The sequence below is a fragment of the Chiroxiphia lanceolata genome, chromosome 2, assembly GCF_009829145.1.
Source record: "Chiroxiphia lanceolata isolate bChiLan1 chromosome 2, bChiLan1.pri, whole genome shotgun sequence".
NCBI lineage: Eukaryota > Metazoa > Chordata > Aves > Passeriformes > Pipridae > Chiroxiphia > Chiroxiphia lanceolata.
In genome coordinates, this window is record NC_045638.1 from 7,532,821 (window position 1) to 7,554,238 (window position 21,418).

The 21,418-nt window shown below is 36.5% G+C and overlaps 1 protein-coding gene across 11 annotated transcripts in view; it reads left to right on the forward strand.

The window, feature by feature from the left end:
- CASK (calcium/calmodulin dependent serine protein kinase) overlaps positions 1–21,418 on the forward strand; it is a 204,417-nt gene that overhangs the window by 141,924 nt on the left and 41,075 nt on the right. For all 11 annotated transcript variants that reach the window (XM_032678140.1, XM_032678141.1, XM_032678143.1 and 8 more), the window contains 3 exons: positions 1,473–1,594; positions 16,585–16,662; positions 17,983–18,063. In XM_032678140.1, the coding sequence (XP_032534031.1) occupies positions 1,473–1,594; positions 16,585–16,662; positions 17,983–18,063 (281 nt within the window). The remainder of the gene's footprint in view (positions 1–1,472; positions 1,595–16,584; positions 16,663–17,982; positions 18,064–21,418) is intronic.

Below are 21,418 nucleotides of genomic sequence, written 5' to 3' on the forward strand. Positions count from 1 at the left end.
TCCCAGGTTGAGATTTGTACTAAATGTGATGGAATCATTTCTAGATTTGCCACTTACTCATCCTTCTACGCCATGAGGTTGCAAGTCTAGTACAGTAGGTTTTTGTGTATTTTGTTATGTTTATTCCAGTTTTTCAAGGTTTTCAGAGAAATAAGTTAATTTAACTTTTTTCCTTGTGTGATTAAGAGGGCATTGGTTTTTTTGGGTTTGTTACATTCTTAAAGTACAGTACATAAGAGTTTGAGTTAAGGAAGGCTTGTAAGAATTGTTCATACAGTGGAGGATGGAATTTCAAGAAATAAAGCAATTTTTTAAGTATTATTTATCTTGTCAAAAGGACACAGGCAAACAGATGAGTAAACAGAATAAGAATATTGGTGAGAAATTAGTGAAGTAATGAATATTTAGGATTCTGGATCCCGAATTAAGAATTTATTTATGGAAAAGCATTCAGCAGTTCACTGTCAGACACCGGCATGGTACGCAGACTGGATGTGCTGTCCTCTTTTCAGATGCTTACACCACTGTGGAAAAACTGAAGGTGTGGTCTGTGGGTGTTTAGATAAGTCAAAGTTGGCATTCTAGTAATGGACACAGGTGGCAGCCACCACTGATACCTGATTTTTAAAACAAATTGTTTTACACAGAACCACTATGGGCTGATTATTTATGAATTTGTGTTGTGTTTCTGTATCCTTCCCTGCTGTGAGTTCAACTTTCCTCATGGACTTCCACCTTCCATAAAGCCTCCCATTTGTCCTTTTTTGTCTCCATAGCTCTTGCTTCTCTTTTCACCCCCATGCCATATAAAAATCATCCCCATCTTCCTATGACCCAAAGCAATATGCTGGTCAAAAAGCAACAAGTGCTGTAACTGGGTCTGAGATAACCAGGCCAGCAGAACAAATGGAACAAAACCCAGAGCTCATGGTACAGCCCTTTTTTGTCCTCTGGAAGACACAGACAGGTCTTTCTCTTCCCTCCTCTATCCAGATGCTGATTTTAAAAGAATTTGTGAAAACATTGGTTCTTTCAAATTTTTTTTTTCAAAATCATTTTTACTGATGTTTCAAAATTTTACAATATGTATTTGAAATTGGCCAGCAGTTCAAAAAGGGAAGAAAGAAAGGTTGGGGAAAGAATGCTGATGACAGGCCCATAATCCAAGTCACTTCATAAGGCATCATTGGAAAACAGGCTAAAATAGAACAAAGCTAAGCTTAAAAAAATCAAGTTTTAAACTTTATCCTGTTAAACCATTTCTTATGTATAATTACACTATATATGGGCACTGTTGATATATGTAAAGTTTATTCGGTGAGTTTTTCCTGTAAAAACTCCAGCTTTTTTAAGTTCCTGTTCCGGTTGTACCAGATGAAGTGAAAGTTTCCTCTTCCAAAGTTCAGTTTACCATGAGCCTTTGCTTTATTGATTTTTTATTCTCTTTTTTTTCCCTGTTTATTGCCCCATAGGAGCAGTCTCACAGGTGCTGGACAGCCTGGAAGAAATTCATGCACTTACAGACTGCAGTGAAAAAGATTTAGATTTTCTTCACAGTGTATTCCAGGATCAGCATCTTCACACACTACTAGATGTAAGTTTTCTTTGATAAACAATTTGTTTGTACCTGTTGTTCATTGGATAGTATTTTGTTTTAATCCAAGTATATTATATTTTCTTTGTTTCATACCAAAATTAATTTATTTAGGTGTAGAATGTAACAATCAACTAGCACTTTACACAAAAATACATTTTAGGACTGTGCACACAGAATATTTTAGAATATGTGAGTGGTTAATGACTTGATTTGAGTTAATGGATCTGCTTTAAAACACTTCATTAGAATAGCTTTTTTTCTTTTGATAAGGACTGGATTTTTGTTTTTATTTTAAAGGTGAATTGCAACTTTATACAGATTCATTTTAATTAATTTTAATTAATATACTAATCTGAGACCAGTTTTAGGAATATTCTTAAAAGTATGACATTTTTTATGTGAAACACCTGGATATGCTCATTTCTCTCCTACACTTGAACACAGTAGGCTCAGTTATTTAAATCTCTATTATTCTGTGGTTCACAAGAGCTGTTACTCCATAAGACAGCGGTGCCAAAACCCTCACTGAAGAACAAATTCAAAAGCACATCATGCTGTCAGTGATTTCTGTATCTACACAGTACTGGAGTTTAAAATAAAGGTCCAAAAGTAGCAGAAGAACCTTTCCCTGATGTTTTTTCTGGGATATATGGGATGTTGAAGATAGAGGACTTACTGTCGGACATGACCAACTTTTTCTAAAGCAATCTACACAATGCACTGCAAAAAAACTCAGGATGGACCCAAATCCACAGAGACATAGGCTGTGTCCACATTAGCAAGTACTGCAACACAACAGTAACAGATTTGTGGAACAAAGCAATTGTTGACTTTGGGTATCTTAAGAGCTTTTACTTTATTCTGGCTATACTGCAGTCCTGTGGACTGGTAGGTGAACAGCATCTATGTTAGTATTGTTTGAGAGTAAATATGGTATGGTAACACTATATGTTACCATAACACTATATGGTGAAAAACAAAGAATGTGGTAGGTGGGCATAATCAGAAGATTAATTTCAAAAATTTACTCCTGAATCAAACCAAAATGCCCATGTGGATGGTGACCATTTTATTACCATGTCTTAAATTGAATGGCTTGGATATCTTAGTGAATATCACAAATCTAACACAGTGCCTGTGGAAGTGCCTTTTTACCCTGTGGAAGGCTTGCAGGAACAGGAGTCATTCCAGCTCTCTGATCTGCAGGTAGATGATTCTGGTTGTAGAGACTTTAAGGAGTTTCTGAAAAATTGTTGAATGCTTTAGGTCCTCTATGCAGCTTTGCAGGGGTATGATCTGAATATGAATGGTGCCATGGGTCCTTTGGTGTCCAAACCCTTTAAAATGTGGTAGATGATTTGTGCTCTTCTTATAATTTCATTAATGAATAGTGGGTCACTTCAATTCTGTGCATTCTTCAAGTTTAAAGGATTCAGATCCACACATACTTCCTTCTGGAAGCAGGCCCAGCTGCTGGATTCTGAACTGGTCTGCCTGGGAACACAAGGCTGCTGGTAAAGCTTCCCCTCACCACAGCTGCTCGTGTGACTTGGGGAAGCAGAGATAGTTAGTTAGCTGTTAAGTGATGAGGACATTGCTCTGGCAAACTCTCTACAGTTCTAATCTTTGTTCTTGATAACTGTTTATGCATTTTACATTGAACAGTCATTGGATAAAATTACATGAAGCATGCAGGAAGAGGGGACTAGGAGCTCATGACTTTCCTGAATTGTCTCCAACAACTCATCTTGCAATTTGCATTTAAGTATGAATCTTTTTTTCCCCAGTGTAAAGTCATCTAACTTGCATTCCAGATGCTTAAATTACTGTTTTTATATTGCAGACTGCAGTATAGAAAGGTGATCAGGCACTATGAACAAGAAATAAAAAAATCTGGACAGAGGTAGAATAACATGAGTGTAATAAGTACCAAAACACTTCTGTCACTCATGCAGAAAGGTTTTAGATATTTATTAACCATTATTATGTTATCATATAACTTCTTTGGCTTTGTAAACCACGTGGCCTTGGTTTAAGTATTTTGCTGTATGACAGGTCTACCAGACATTAACTCATGCTTCTGCAATGCTTTTACTTTTTTCTATCCTTGACAGTAACAGTCTGGTTTATAGTATTTCATCCATGACCTGTTATTTCTGTAATGGTGTGTTGTAGCTTTTTAAACAAGAAAAAACTGTTCAGTTTTCCCATTCTTTGTCATGGTTGTTCTCTTACACAGGCAGGGATGCATTTCATTGCCCATTTTAATAACATATCTGTGAGAATAAAATGCTATCAAAAAGCATTTTTTTTTTATTGTGCTATGTTGAGGGGGGATGATAGAATCTTTGCAAAGATACTTCAATTAGAATAATAGGAAATTAAATTATAACAGGTTTGAGTGTCATGCAATACATATTTGAAAGACTGAAGCAAATTACAGACAGTGTTATTTGGAAGGGTAACTTCTTCATGTCCGTAACTTGAATGTGGGAGATTGGTTTCTGTTTATTAATTGATACTATTCCAGTTTCTCTCTCAGATCTGTGAAAAATTCATCAACTGTACTTTGATGAAGTTCTGTCAGGAAAACTCTTTATTCCTCTCAGAGTATTTGGGGCTACTGAAGCCACCAGACCAAGTAACCTGGGAAGCATTATATTCCACTAAGTAGGGATTCTCTAATCTGTTGTGAAGTTGTGGCTATCACTTGGCATTAAACTACTGTTCCTCTTCTGTGGCCGTTTTCCACAGTTAAATTTGTTCTCATGTTCCTACTCATTCTCAGGAGTTCTCCTTATTTTTAGATTAGGCACATGAGGGTAGATGATGCCTGCTGCTGAAATACCTTATTTTGCTTCTGAACTAACACTTTTTCTGAAGGCTAAATGAGAAAGGGCAATCTTTGTGTTAAGGGTGCAGGTTTACCCACGTGTTGGGTTTTTTTCAGATCACAAAATAACAGTCTTCTTTCTCAGTAATTCATTAACTTAGGTGTTATGAGGACAGGCACCTCTGAAGGCCATAGAAGGCATCATCCCGTCGATTGTTTTCCATTTATTCATTTTTGTATGTCTGTTGTGATTGCTGTCTTAAGACTCTCTTCCGGTTTACTTGAGTGCCAAAGCTGTTCGAAACAAGGGGAAAAAAGATGCCAGCTACTTAGAAAGTAGTGTATATTCACTCTGGGCCAAATCCTGCAATACAGCAGCATATCCTGATGTAGGCTTATTGAATAGTTTCATTGTGTGTCTTTTTCTTCATTTTACAGAATCCTGCTATTGTTTCGAGTGGTTTATTTGTGCACAGAAGTTACACAATTCATTATTAAAAACTTAATTTTGTTTAATGAGGAGAATAAAGGCCCTTCTAGAAACAACCATTTAGAAATACTATCTTAAAAATTTATTGTTTAGTAATTGGTCTTTCTTGTAAAATAAAAGACTAATTTGGGGTGAGTTTTATTTTTTTTTACTTCTGTCAGAAATGTGATGATCAAAATTTTGGTGAATGATGTAGGACATTCCTGTATGTGACTTAGAACTGTCTGGGTTTATGACTGTGTAAAGCTTTATTTATAGGCTATTTCATTCTGGTATCCAATTTAGATGATAAAGAATGTAGTAAAGTATATAAATAACTTTATGGAAAAACAGAGTTAAATTTAAGTAGTGAAGCAGTTTTTTTATTACCCCTGACAGATTTTTAGAAGCCTTATCAAATGCTTGAATTAAATTATTTTTTTATTGACTGTCATGAAAGAGATCCTGGGAGACATTGCTGACTTATGTCAGCAGTACTGATAAAGAAGTTGGAAAGAAATGTGAAGAGGTTACTAATTTTGGAGACATTTGTTGTTCTGTATCATGACAAAAGATTTTAGTGATTATTTGTTTTGAAAAGTATAGCGGGCTTCAAGGCTGTGCCTAATGAGGGAGATCTTCACACTTATGTTTCATCTCTATCTGTGCATCAAAGGAAGGAGGGTTTGCTAAAATGCAAAACCAGAAGCTGCTGTTTCATGCAGCTGCCTACATTGAAGGAGACAAGAGAAATCATTCTCCTGTTGAGTCAAGCAGTTTGGTCTCCTCTCCAGGGACGCTTTCTGTGGGTGATTCTGAATGCAGATGTCGTTCATTTACAAGGGAGATTTTTGCTCAGCAGGAGAACAATATCAGCTTTTGTGTGACTGGGGCCTCTCTGTGCTACTGGCTTTGTCTGCATCTGTCTGTCCTCAGGCAGATAGTTCTCTAGGCTGGTATCTTTGGCTGTTAATTTAAGAAGTTTGTTACATAGATGGAATCGTTAAGGTAGGTGTTGTTATTTCTGCAAGTGTATCTGTGATAGAAGGGTTACGAGCTTTTAAGGAAGTTTATTTTACCTTTTACTGGCTTAACACATTACACACGTGTGGTTTTAAGTAAATGAGGTTAAATAAAATTTGGAGTAGCCATTTGTATCATATCTATATGTGCAGCCACTTCTTTTATTTTGAGTTTAATTTATATTCTCAGTGCATATATTTAAGGCATACTGATTTTTCAAGAGAATCTCATTTTTTATGTGTGTTATCCCTTGTTGCTACTGGTAATGTTTCAAAGGAATATGCATCTGTGCACACTTCAGAGTTTCCTTAGGATTTCTTTTGAAGTCAGTCACCCAAACAGATTTGGTCCTGAAGTCCAGACTTTTAAGGAAACATATTTTCTCTTTTGCTAGAATGAATGTTATTGGAACCTCAGTTTAGCTTCTTACATGGTTGGCTGAAGCTTTCTGCTGGATTTATTTTGGTTTGCTCTGTTTATCCTCTCGGTGCTGGATGTTGGCACAGTAAATTTGAATGTCTTTTGTAAAAGTTGCAGTTATTCAGCAGTGTCCAGCCATTGCTGATACTAAAGTTCTCTATTTGAAAATACTTTAAACTCTTCATGTACCTTTCCCTGTTTTGCTCTTTTCTGAGCAAGGTGTATTATTTTAACAACTTTATTATATACTTTGGAATAAAAAAAATAAAGAAAACACAAAGCAAAAAACATTTTGTTTTTTATTTTCAGGATGCTTTCATTTTCTTCTTCCTTTCTTTTGCTATAAATCATGAACAGACTGATGGAATATCTATCATATTATACAGAAAAATAAAATAAAAACAGCAGCTGTGTATAAAAAGTTTAAGTATTTTCATCAATCATCTAATTTCACTATGTTTTGATTTGAATAAGGATGACTTTCTATGTGAATCGTATAGTGTGGTTCAAGGTTTTTTGGATCCACATTGGTCCTTACTCTCTTAAATACTGATTATGCTAAAACTTATAAGGGGAACACGTTTTAGTGAATCATGAATGCTTTTCTTTTGCAAAAGCAGATCAGAAAGTGTGTTACACGTTACACATCTTGCTTAAACTCCCTCAGAACATGTTATGCTTGAGTGAATTCTCTATCATTTTTATAACACCTTTTCGTATTTTTAATTATCCTTTATTTCATATGTTTATAAGGCAAAAGCAAATGGAAAATACTTGCTAAAAAAAAGAAAAGGAAACTATGTTGGCAGAAAAGCACCTTGCTATTTGGGGAGTCAAGTCTGGCTCTTATCCCAGTCCAGCAGAGGCAGCACAGCCCCAGGGAGTGGGAGGGACTGTCCCACCTTGCAGTGGAAACTCCTTTCCCAAGTAGTACAGAAGGAACAATGGCCAAGCCTTAGGGAGAACTGTTTGAAGAATTCCTTCAGCAGGTGGGCTGGATCATCATCACCAGTGCAGTCCGTTTGTACTCTGAAAGGTAACTTCTTTAGAAGCTCTGTATGAAAGAACACTGAAAGCAGAGGCTATTCTAGAATTTCTTCTGCATTATTTCATAATCATTCTCTAAAATACCTTCCATTTTCAACTCCATATCTCTGCTTTTCGTCTCCTGTGTTACTGGGTAGGTAGGTAGATCACTGTGCCAGTCAGCATCATCTCGGTGTTTCCTTGTTCTTCCTGTTTCTCTGCTGTGCAAATTTATACAGGGGATTTGCCTTATATTTCATCTTCTGAGCAGAAAGCATTGTTGTTCCATACTTTTATAATATATAATAGTAATAGATGAGTTGGTCTCTTAAACCCAAGATTAATACAAATAAGAGCCAACAGTAACTTTCATATTGACTGAGAATAATTTTTCAGATATTTATTTATCCACCGCTTTCCAACAATGCAAAATTCTGTGTGAGTTTGCATGACAGTGTGATAGTTACTTTGCTACACTTAACCTGTTTTCTTTTTACCTAATGTTCTGTCATTTTGAGTATTTATAGGCTTCATACTGGTGTGGTGAATCATCAAGTGAAATTCAGCTTAATAAAGTGTGTGCTTTAGATGGGAATTGCACTACTTAGCCCATTCCTCTTGACCTAATGTCATCTTCCCTGTGTCGATGGTGTGTCATTGTGTCTGTGCTTGTCTGTGTGCAGCAACACATCTTTCTCCAAAAGCATAAATCCCTAGACTCTTTTTTGTATGTGGAATTAAAAATTCCCATGATTACAGTGTATTTTTAAGTTATGGAGGGGGCTGATATGTCAAAGAACACTAAAATCTTACTCTTGCCACTTGTAGAACATTTAATTAACCTCACTGATACTGTCTTGAGAGAAAAAAGATCATTTTCACATTCGACTTTCTGCATTTTCTTCACTTATTATTATGTTATGTGTAGTTCAGGTTAGATTCAGTTCCTTTTTAACTCTAAGGGCTACATGTCATGTTTAGTTTTTTTTTTTCCTTATAAAGCTTCAGACTTTCAGATTTATTATTTCTCCAGGAGCTTGGGACTTAACTCTGAGAAATTACAAAAATAAAGAAATGCTACAGCACCTGTGATACAGTCCACAAATCTTGAATAGTACTTCAGCTTTGTTAGTGCTGGGAGCTTTCTTCAGTCTACACTTATTTTACATTAAAAAACCCAAAGGCAATATACTTACAGCCCAGTAAGCTCTGCTTCTGCCTTTGAAGTCAGTCAGACCTTGCTGCCTCCTGCTTCCAGTTCTTCAAGTACTTGGCTGGTGCATGTTGGCTCTTCTAGGTACTAGTGATCTCATTACAGTTCATTTTTATTCTCAGTATATCATTGCAAAAAATTTACATGAATAGGGAGAAACAAAAAGGGTTGTTAACTCCAGCATTATCCCCTCCTGGTGCGAGAGATGCTCCATATCACAAAGCAGGTGAGAAGCTGTGTTCTTCACCAACCTGCTGTAACCATTGTGGATTTAACTACTTTTAAGGATTCTTTATCCCCCTGAAGTGAGGTTCGTGGTCATTAGCATTCTCTTCTTCAGGGTGATGAACTAACAGTGACGAGTTAATTCAACTGATTGAATTGGAAATGAAGCCCATGTAGGCCTAACCTGAGTCTGCAGTTCCTGCTGTTGGTCATTACTCCGTGCTGGAAGCAGGGAGGGGGGGAAGATGTGAGCAAAGTTTATTCTGTGGGTTGTATCAAGGTGTTGTCCATGGAACACTCTTTTTAAAGCCTTTCTGTATTGAGGACTTGGTTTTCCCTGGTGGTTATTGAATCATTTAGGTTGGAAAAGACCTTTAAAATCATCAAGTCCAGCCATTAACGCAGCACTGCCAAGTCCATCACTAGACCACATTCCCAAGTGCCACATCTACACGTCTTTTAAATACCTCCAGGGCTGGTGATTCCACCACTTCCCCAGGCAGCCTGTTCCAGTGCTTTTGACAACCCTTTCAGTGAAGAAATTTTTCCTGATATCCAGTTGAAACCTCCCCTCGTGCAACCTGAGGTTTTTTCCTCTTGTCCTACCACTTGTTACCTGGGGGAAGAAACCAACCCCCACCTGGTCACAACCTCCTTTCAGGTTGCTGTAGAGAGCAATAAGGTCCACCCTGAGCCTCCTTTTCTCCTGGCTGAACGCTCCCAGCTCCCTCAGCTGCTCCTCATAGACCCCTCACCAGCTTTGTTGCCCTTCTCTGGACATGCTCCAGCATCTCAATGTCTTTTTTATTTACTTTTATCTGATCAGCTGTTTGGTGTCATCTTTAAAAGCTGTTTTGCCTTGGTTTTTTTAAGATCAGCTTCTATATCAGATATCTGATGCAGAAAAGTAGGATAATGGGATTTTGTGTCCTTGAAATTATTAATCTGTTAAAGTACCTTGTGAAATAATGGTGTAAGCCCATCTTTCACAACAGTACTTCTAGGACATTCCAGAACAAGAGTGAGGGGGGGGTTTTATTGGGATCTTTGAACTTCACTGTATTGGTTTTCCAATTGCTGTGCTAGTTTTCTTGGCACTGCCATGTGCAAAGCAGTACCTTTATTTCATCCTAGTTTTATGTATTTCATCTTTGCAGAAGAAGTCAAAACATTTGCAATGTGAACAGATTAAAATCTGATTTATGATACAGGAATTGAGTTGAGACCCAAAAAAAAAAAAAAAAAAAAAAAAACAAAAAAAACCAGCCAGAGGGACTTGTGGCAGAGAGTTCCTGGAACAGAAGGGATTAGGTGGCGTACTGAGGATGTCTTGTGTGTAGTGGAGGACCGGAGGGTACCCTGGGTATCTGCAGTCAGCTCATGGCAACAGAAGTTGAAGAGGTCTAACCTCCTTTGAGGAGGTAGGAAAACATCATATTCGATCTACTGAAATCTAAATAAGTTTTGGGTTGTAACTTTGAAGTGCAGCGTGTGTTTATTAAGATTATCCTGGGCTTTTCTTACCACACTTTACAATTTGAGAGAACATACGTTTTCCTACACGTATCACTTATGATCTGGCATTGTGCTAAACTGCAACCTCTTCCACTTCATAAAGCTATGTTACATGTGCCTGGCATGTCTTTAACATCTACTGTCACTTGTTGAGAACTGCAGCTTCTGCAGTCAATAAAAATCTTCATGATGAAAATTAATGTGGGTTTTTCCTAAGATATGAGACAAATTACTAGGGTAGAGTCCTAGTTGATAGTGAAACATAATCCTGTCAGACACTGGAGTCTGGACTCAATATACGTGAGTGAAGCACTTAGGGCTACCTGAAATTAAATAGAATGAAAAATGTCTTGTGTGATTTTGAGGAGTAGCATAACTTCATTATCAATGCTTCTGTGAGACAAGTTGAAATAAATTGGTTAATTGAAACCTTCTTGGTAAATGTGAAGCAAATCAAGAGGCACAATTTAAAATAACAGTTGTGGGGGTGAAAATGCACATACCCTGCAGTTTATTTTGTAAAAATATAGTCCTTTCCTCAGATAATTTACCTCTGAAGTGCTAAGGCTTGAGTAAGTGCATAGCACTTGATAGTTTCTGCTAAAAAGGAATATATTCTACAATAGAGCCAAAATTTGTTTGTAGTTCATGTACACTGGAAGTAAGAACTTAGCCCCTTGCAAAGAAATAGAATATACAAATCAGATATTACTGAACCTCTTGACACTTGACCATGGGGTCTGAACTAGTATAAGCATAAATGTGTCCTTGAATCTGCTTTAAGCTGTATCAGTTTTAAAAAATAAAATTAGATCAAAGATTGATTTAGAACAAACTGTAAAAATATTTATTGCTCTATGAAGACTGTAAAAAGCCACATAATATGCATAAGTAGAAATATTTGCTTTATCATTAAATGCTAAAATTGCTACCTGTCCAAACTAGCAAAATAAGAAATAACAGTTAAAAAATGGCCACGCCCATGTACATCAGCACAGTGGGTTCAGTGTGTGGAGCTGCACAGATTTGTGTAGTCCTAGTTTCAGATTGAGCTTCATGTGATTTCCCCACAGTTCAGCACTACTGCAGTTCTACTGCAGCATTAGAACCTTTTGAGAGAATTTAACTTGGACACATTTTCACTTTTTAAGGTTTTGATAAAAAGATAGATACAACATTTAGCTATGTAACAGAATGCAAAATCTTCTCAGTGTTCTATACCTTAACCTTCTAGTTCCCCTGGTGTTTCCAAGCATACAAAATATGTCAATGCAAAATTTAGATAATAAAATACTGAGTGATAGTGCAGGTAATGCCACAGGACGTCTTTCCCTGTTGCTGACACCGGTGGAGGCCTGTGACCTTTCCTTCCAGCTGTCGTGTAACCAAATTGTAACTAATAGACAGACACTGTGAAGGCAATAAAAATGCTTTCTGGATTCTTTTTTACTCACTGGATTACTACAAAGGAAATGCTGCACGGTCCTTTGGCTGTGCACTTCTTAGGAGTTGGGGGCATGTGCTTTCCCTCTGAAAGGAAACCTACAATCATTTCATGTTTCCACCTTAATTAAACAGATACCATATCTCTCACCTTCTGTCTTTTAAGTTATGTTCATCCTCAGCAGAATGAACCTTGACCATTTGTGTTTTACTAAGATGCTGGAATGCAAAGGTTGATCATGCTCCTATTCTGCAACTTGTGTGTCACACAGGAGAAGGTTTGAAGCTGTGGAGGGCTGTAACCTATAATGCTATGGAAGTACAAAGTAGAGTCTTGAATATGCCTTGGACTTGGATATGGGATGGGAGTGTAACCTGTGCTGTGGAATTACACTGGGAAGTAAATGTTAGGTCTCAGATGCTGAAGTGGCACCAGAGAGCTTCAGGCACAATCATTAGCAGTGAAAAACAGAGGGTTTAAAAGAGCAAACTGTCTTTAAACAAAGTTGAAGATAAAACCTCTGGTGACTGTGACCTTGTTACTCAGTGTGTTTTCCAGTAGGAATTGATAGTTTCAGGGATGTGTTTCTTTGAGAGCTTAGAATCCCAAGGAAAGAGGCACTCATGGGAATGTTACAATGTTCTGCATGGAAAAGGAGATGTGAAACAGAACAGGCAGAAGAAAGAAAGAAGTGGTCTAGCAATTATCTAATTGGCTCTTTAATTTTAGCCCTTCTTTGATATTACTGCTTGTGAATATTATTTCATTCAGTGGATCGTGGATTTCTTTCAGACTTGCAATACATGAAACCTCAGGGGTAAATGGAGAACCAGGATAGGGAGCTGTGGGAAGTAACAGCAAGCCTGTTTGTTAGTAAATGTTTCTGTGCAAGAGGCAGCACCCCCAAATGAGAATTTTTTAGATGGTACAAAAACCTAAAAGTGATGAAAAGCAGCCCTCTAATATCACTGTGTTGCATGTGGTTAAATTGTTCAGAAAGCAAAAAAATATATAAGGACATATTTTAATGATTACTTTTAGATGTTTCAGTTTGGGAATTTAATATGTAAGGTTGGCAACCCAGTATCTGTCTGAATTGCAACTGAATCCCACAAAATGTGTATTTGTGTTGAAAGATGGTAGGTGGTTTCACTCTAGCAGTTCAGTAGGTCTTGTTTTAACAAGTTTCTGATTTGCCTCACAGAAACTTCCAGATTTTGGATAGGTAGAATACTTACTGATTTCACTGTGTGATCTCACTTTGACCACATTCAAGACTAAATGAGGCAGTGAGGCTAAATTTCTGCTACTTGTGACATATCTACATTTTTCAGTGGGACATTGAATGGGAGTTGTGTTGGGACAGTATTCTGACTCCTCTTGCAGGAAATGGTTAAAAAAGAATTTCTGCACATCTGAAAAACTAGTCAGAAGAGGAGTTTGTTGTTTTGTCTCGCCTGCCTGATTGTGGATTAGGCTTTGGTCTGTCTGCTTTAAATATCAGCAGAAACGAGTTCCCTTTATACAGGCAGAAGACAAAAAGTCTCTCTCTGCAAAAGCTGGGGAACTGATAGCAGCACTGCTTTACAGCTTGTGGGTATTCTCTTCATTTGTGTTCTAGCATGCAACATTTAAATCAAAACTTGTCTTTTTAAGAAGCAGTACTATGTTGTTTATTAGCTATAATGTCAATTTATATTTGTTATATCAAGTTTTGTTAATGTATCAGTTGGGACTGTTAAGATCATCTAGAGCAAGCTCTCAGTTTTGATTTTCTTTCTAGCAAATGCAGAATAACTGCTGTTATTGTGCTGAGGAGTGATACTGAGATGCAAAATATTCAAAAGTCTGGAAATGCCAAACGTTACAAATGCTGTTGTATTTTACAACAATTTCTTTTAATTATTAGAAATTTTTAATTGTTATGTTTATGCTTACTGCTGAGTGAAATTTTTGGAAGTTGGGCTCCTGGGCTGAGGGAGCAGAGTTACATGCTGGAAAATAGACACTTCCAGCAAAAGAAAGCCCATAATTAGGGCACATACAGATTTTGTCCTGCTGTAAGTCTGTTGGTATTACATAGAAATGCATTCTGTTGAGAACAGTGGAGATTGAGCCAGTTCATTCTGTACCACAAGAAACCACCTTTGGTGTGATCCCTGAAGGACTCAAATTTCCAGGGCTGCTGAAAGGCGACAGCACTGTAAACAGGCTTTCTGTGATTAAAATTGCGTAGCTAACTGCACATAGGAATGTGTTCTCTACCACAGAAGTACATACATAAATCTATGGTGTGTGCAAACAGGTTTCATTCAGAGTTTTCTTACACATTTTGTAAAACATTCATGTAAAGATGTGTTGGATTCTTGTCTCCGAGGGAACTATTATTCTTTTTTATGTGTCTAAATGAAACCTCTACCTTCAAAGATTTGAAGTTTGTAGTTTTCAGAGATGAATTATGACAGTAAATTCCTTATTCTAAGTTGCTTCTGCTACAGTTAGCATTTAAGTGTAAAAATATTGAAAAGTATTGCAAAACCAGTCTTTTTTCAAAGATTGCAAAGAAAGCGGGACTTCTTCAACAGTACTGGTGCATTAATGCATAATATAAGCCTTACTCCTCTTACCATATGTAGCCTGGTCCCCTTGTAAACTGAAAACTCCATGAACTAACTTGAATTAGAATATATCTACTTGTGCTAGTGAAGCTACCTGAAACACATCCTTTCTCTAGATGAGGCTCTCTTCTACCTCCACAATCATGTGACTTAAGTAATGTATTGGCTTTAAACCTTAATGCAAATATGAAGGTTTTTCTGTCAGAGTCCCTCCTAATAGTTTGGTGCCTTGGAAGCAAATCTCAGTAAGTAGCAGTCCTGGAAGATGATTTAATTGCCCTGTCTCAGCATGAAGGAGCTACAGAAAAATAAATACACCCTTGTTTAGTCTGAACTTTGCCTTGATTTTTTTTTTCTAAACATTCTTAGAGGAACTCTGCTCTCTGCTTTCTTTTTTGCCTCCTTCCTAATCTCTAAAGATAACTCTCCCATGATCCTGAGAGAAAATTATTTCTGTAAACGGCTGGTGGTTTTGGGTCACAGTAACATAATGACTTGAGGGAAATCAGCAATTTCAGTGACTTAGATTTTCGACCCTTGCTAGCTAGAAAATAACTAGTAAAAATATTTTCATGGTAACTTTTCTGTAATTTCATTAAACTTAAACAGTATGTATGTGTGACTTTTAGAAAAAGACATTCAGTAATATTCATGTTGGGTATCGTGCATTTTCTGTTGCACTTTGCTCACTAAACTGTGCTTGATGCAGTTTCCTAACAGGTATATAAGTGTGATACTTAATAATTCGGAGTTGTTGGAGTTGGGTAGTTTGTCTTTACTTATTTAAGAAAAAGTAACAAATCATGGTGAAATGTTCAACATGTGCATTGAATTGTTAACACAGGAAAATTATGATTGTGTTGGATTGCATTTATAGCAATTTACGTATCTTCTAAAACTGAATGGTGTTTCATGTGAGAAAGAGAAGAAAGCAATTCTGTATCCTTACAAGATTCCCTTTTTCAAACATCCAAGGTCATTCTAAGCCAAACAGTGGAGCTGTGGCTGTGGCTTCACAGAGGGAGCTCCTGAGAACTCCTTGCTGAGCAGCCTAAATGGGGGGTTCTTGTCAACTCATCCTTTACAATGTTAGGATTTGATTAAGGTTCTGGAGTCTCTTTTGTATTTTGAATACAGTGCATACACTGTTTTTAATTTCAGTTGCATGTTGAGTATTTCCAAAGTTGAGAGATTCCCCAACTCCCCTGGCCAAGTTGTTGCAGTTACACCGCCCTCATTGTGGTGTAATAAAAATTTGTGATTTTCTAAAAAGAGTTATTTGTGTCTTTTTTCTGTCTTTCAAAGAACTAGTCTAACATAAATAAGAAATAATTACAGGTATGACCATCTTTATATTGTTTAAAATGTAAGCCAAAATATTTTTATTTGAAAATACTGCCTATTACAGTGCCTGCTTATTCTTAAGTATACTTATATTCCTTTAAAACTTGCAAAATCTGTAAGATTTGTATGAAAAAGAACCTGTAATATCTATCTCTAGTTTGAAACTGAAGTTCTTTTTCCTATGGTGTTTTACATAGTTGTATGGGTTTTAGAAGTTTTTTTAAAAAAATAATGAACCTGGAAGGTTTACAGTAGCCTTTTTAAATACATTGGCATTCATCTGTTCAGTGGAAGATACAAATAAAATAAGTGTACTCTTTTTTGTGAGCACCCCTTCTTGGAAGGCTTGTTTTTCTCTTGTCCCAAGTCTTTGGCTTTTGTAGGGTTCTATCTTTAAGAGCATTTTCCCATATCCTGAGGTTTATTTAAATTACTGTTCAAAATGTTCAGTGGTTTGATTTATTGAGACAAGTGGGATATGCAGATTAATTTGTTTTTACAGCATAATGTATGATTTACAGCATTTTTTCAAGATTCATAGGAATACTTCTAGTAGAAGAATATAGTTTCTGTAAATCTGTGGAAAAGGCATGGGAGGTTTGCAGAATCCCTTAACCTCTTGAACTTTCCCATGTCATCCTATGAACTCTGAATCTATGGCACTGTTCAAATCAGGAAATGTTTAAAAATGAAAAGCCAAAACCCTAAGCTGCTAGATTTTGTATACAAAACATCTGTGGGTTTTGCAGTTTAATAATCATCCTAATCCTGGTAACATAGGCAGGCTATTGTAAGCACTCACCAATTTATTTTAAAGTAGCATATGATTTCAGTAGTTTGTTTTCTTGTTATTTCAGCTTTATGACAAAATAAACACAAAATCTTCACCACAAATCAGGAATCCTCCAAGTGATGCTGTACAGAGAGCCAAAGAGGTAATGGCTTTAAAATATATTGTTTTTACTTTGGAAGTTTGATTGTATTGAAAGTGGAACTTATTTTACTTCATTAAGATCTGCATTTTGGTTCATTATCTGTATTTTTTTCTAGAATGCTACCATTGCTTACTAAAGTGAAGTAACAAGTTGTAGAAACTTGCAGAATTCCATTATGTCTGTAAGGATTATGAATATTACTCGACTTAATCATTTAACCTTTGTTACAACAATAACAGTGTTAAAAGAAACCCTTCTGTTGGGTAATTGCAGCATGTTTAATGTTCAGTTTATTCATCTGCAGCAGAAGTTTGATGTTTATATGGCTTAGTCACAAAAACAAAAGTATCAGCTTTGTAAATTGAAAGAACAACTCTATCTTAGGTCTAAGAAGAGCAGACCTGGAAGTGCAGTGAGAGTGGCCCACTAAAACCAAAGATATATAGGCACAGATGTTCCTAATTTTTTTATACCTGGCAAATAGTATTTTATTTGTTCATTATTGCAAGTATTAAAAAAAGAAGTTGTATTATGTATTACCAGTAAAAATTAGTATGGTCGTTGGGGGTAATGTCATAGGAAAACACTGTTTATAAGTGGTATCGAAATAGAATGAACAGGAAGACTTTATAACTCTGTGTAATAACAGAATTCACACTGATAGATATCCTGAAGTCCTGTTCTGCAAAACTTTCTGGCACTTAATCCTGGGATGTGCTTCTAGAAGCAAAATATTATTGTCCAAGCATGTAAAAATAAAGGTGTAAGAATCCGGTTGCAGGCAAAGGAGTTAAAGCTCATTTACTCCCTACTCCTTCCCCAATGATAAGATGATGTATGGCTCAGCTTTTATAAAATCTGGAACTTGGAGATGGGGTAGCAGATGGCCCACCTACACTTGGTGCCTTTTAACAATTAGTTTTATGAGTGTTTTTAATTCTTTTAAACCAATTGTTTTAATAAATTGAGACCATGTGCGAAAGTAACACCTGGTGGGGGTCATGTGTGTCACCTATTAGCACTTCATTTCTGTCTCCATATATTTAGCTGTTAGAGGAATGCTGTCAATTAAAAAAAAAAAAAAAAAAACCAAGTGTTTTCTTCAAATTTCTACTTTAATCTGTTTCAGAGAGAAAACTGGAATGAGGTATTTTATTGTCGCGGGGCAGGCCACATTTTCCTAAGCCCTTTCCTGTCAAAAAATGTTGTTTTGTGTAATCATTTTGGAGATACTCTGACTGAGCAGTGAGGGCTTTCGTCTGTTTAATAACTTTATTTAAAAGAAAGTTACTAGGGGCATTTCTCCTGCTAATCTTGCAGGTATTGGAAGAAATTTCATGTTACCCGGAGAACAATGATGCAAAGGAGCTAAAGCGTATTTTAACACAACCTCATTTCATGGTAAGCAAATTCTACTCTTGTTGGTTTGTTGGGTGGATTTGGTTTTGTTTGTTTTTTTTTCTTTTGGTGTTTTATATTCTTAATGTTAAAAAACCTAAATTCAGTACATTCTCCTTAAAATCTCTAAGTGATGAAACTGCTTACAATATACCTGTTAATAAGTGTTTCTAATCTGCTGATCTGGCAAAAGAATTACTATTGCTGCTACTGTTAGTCCTCATTACTGTGCTCAAAACTGTCAGTAGTTTGAAGTAATCTCATTATGGAGCAGTTTCACTGTCTTTTGGGGGAGCTGTGTTGCACATAGAAAGAAGAATGAATCCTTTTGGATATCCATAGGTAGAGCTGGGATCCTCCTTTTACTTTTTCCCAAGGCCTTTTTAGAATAAAGGTGTGTGAATTCATTGCAAAATAAGTGGGGTTTTAATATTGTTTTATAATAAATTAATAACTTGTACAATCTGGTGAGTTTGTGTTACTTATCAGCTTCTACTGTGTCCGTTTCCCAAATCTGATTTGTGAGCAGTAATTGTCCTAAGTTCAGGGATGTGGCTGCTTAATAACTTGGTTCAAGTTACTGAAGTCCGGTCTGGTGAAAATACTTGAGGGATTTCTTTTGTTTGTGCTGTAGATCAAGTTCATAAGTTCAGAAATAAATGTGTTTGCTTAAATCTGCTATACACTCTTGTCAGTTTAAATCATGAACTTGACTTTCCCTAACACAAGGATTATATGCAGGGGGCTTTGTGGAGTTTGCTCACCTGAAAGCTGAATTACTGTAAGTCTGCAGGATAAACCTAATTTCCAGGAAAGAGTGAGCTGAAACCAACCTCCTACTCAGGTATCAGATGAAATCTGGATAGCTGCATGTCCCACTGTGTTCTTTTGATGACCACTGTAGCTTAGTACTTTAAATTGGATCAGGAGTGTGTTTTTGAAGTGAATCTCCTGATTGCCCATACAGTGCTTTGGCTTGTGTCACATAAGGGTCTCAGAGCATGCAAACTGACTCTTTTCAGACAAAATTGCACCAAAGATGTGTGCCTGGAGCCAGTGTAACCCAGCAGCTGATAGACATTCAGTCCACAGGGCAAGATGGAAGAAGTAAAAACCCCTGCAATGTGTTCAGTACATCAGGTCCTCACTAATCCAAGTGTTTTACTTCTGGATTCACTTGTCGATGGAAGGGAACGGACAGATGCTCTTAGGTCAATATGATCAGGCAAAATGTCGTCTTTATTAGAAGAAAGACAGATTATATAGTGCTCATGACGCTTAGTTTCTTGTTCACTCTACATTGGTTACATAAGGAAAACATGTTCTGCTGTCCACTGTTAATTGGACCACAACAGGTGGTCATAGGAGATGAGAACACCTTATTCACTTTGCCAAGACTCCTCCTTGGCATCTGGCATGAATCCACCTTTGTCCTAACTTCAGGCCTTGTAGCCATCTTAGTGGCGCAGTAATTTTTACTATCAGTACTCAGCTATGCTAAGGCAAAAATCTCAGAAATGCAATAGAAATTGTTCACACAATTTCTGCCCTACGACAAATCCCCCTTTCGATTTTTGAACAATTTATATTGCATTTCTGTATCACTCTTTATTGTACCAATAACATATCAATAACATGACTACCTATTACAATAATAGTGTATTAACAAACTTAACAACTTATTAACTTCAAGGTTTGTGCTCTTAAATTTTCTTAAAAGTGCTTTTCTAAATATAGGATTTATTCTTGAAAATCTTTATTCAGTCTAACACACCTGTGGATGGAACTCCATTCATTTTTGAGTTACGTGTCTTCTGTGTTTATTCAAAAATGTTTGTGTATTTGATGGATCAAAACACATTAATCATCATACATTCACACACACACATACAAACTCTCACAGTGGCCACTGTCAACATTCACACAAGCATACTTTTGAATTCCATATCACTGTGTTTTGTGAGCTATAATTCTTTAGTACCTTATAATGTTAAAGCTTCTTGACCAAATAGATAAACTTTCTTTTACTAATATATAGTGAATAATCTAAAGTTCACACAACACATTTTCTTAAATTCTAAACTTCTGTAATTATGTGCTTCTTACCTTCTAGACTTATGTGTTTTAAAAATATCAAAAATTGTGCTCATAATACTTAAAAATTGTGCTTTTGTAATACTGAAAAACTGTGCTCAAAAATTGTGCTCTTTTGGTAATTCACTGTTACCTGCAACAGTAACAACATCAGCTCTGTTTTGAAGAACCTGCTTCTTTCCAGGGTTTCATTAATGTGCAGATAACCAAAAAACACCTGTGCACAAAAAACTTAAAACATATAAAACACTTTTGCAAGTCAATAGAGGAAAACTGATATCTTTCCCCCTTTTTCTTTGTGCGAAAGTGTGTTAAAAAATTCTTAAATCTATAACAACTTTATTCTATAACAAACTCCACTATACTAATTCTATTATTTAATAATTCTGAAAAATTTCTAGGAATGTTGCTGATCTGTTCTAAACTCCAGTATTATTTTCTTCTTCATCATCATCAGAACTTATTCTGATTCCGAAGAAGTGTCAGTCTCAACAGACAAAAAGGGTTTTATTGCCGCAGTTATTGCATCAGCTAAATAAGCTGCTTTCTCTTGTTGGACTATTTTTGCGGCAGCTTCTAAAAACTGGGCTGTATCAGCGCTTTTAGGTAGCGTACTCAAAACCTGTTTTGTATTTTCATTAGCATTATTATAGGCTAACATGTCTAAGAATTTTGTTTTCATGTTATTATCTATGTCCGGATCTGAATTGATCGACTCATGTAAACGATCTACAAACTGATTGTACGGTTCAGTGGGTCCTTGTTTGATCAAAGTACATGGGGGTCCTGACTTCGCATCTCTTATCATAAGCAATGATTTATAAGCTAAATCTTGACTAGTTTGTAATACCTCATCTGGAAACTGTGCTTGTACTTCTGCTTTTTCATACTGACCAAGACCTATGAGTGCATCAGAGGTAACACCGTAGAGAGGATGCCCTTGTTGCCTAGGCTGTGCAGCAGCTGCTGCGCAGCTGGCATTCCATTTACTAAAAAATTGTAATTGCTGGGAAGGAGAAAGCAACGTTTTTATAATCATACGAGTATCAAATGGTGTTAACAAATGTGCAGAAAAAAGATGTTGCATTATTGATTGTGAATAACTGCTTTTTAAACCATATTGTGAAACAGCTGCCTTTGCCTCTTTTATGATCTTCCAATTTATAGCTTCCCAGGACTTATTTCCTGCATTATCTACAAATACAGGAAAAGCACTAGATTCCAAGAGCTTAAAATCCCCTTCAGAGGCAGCAGCCTGCATAAT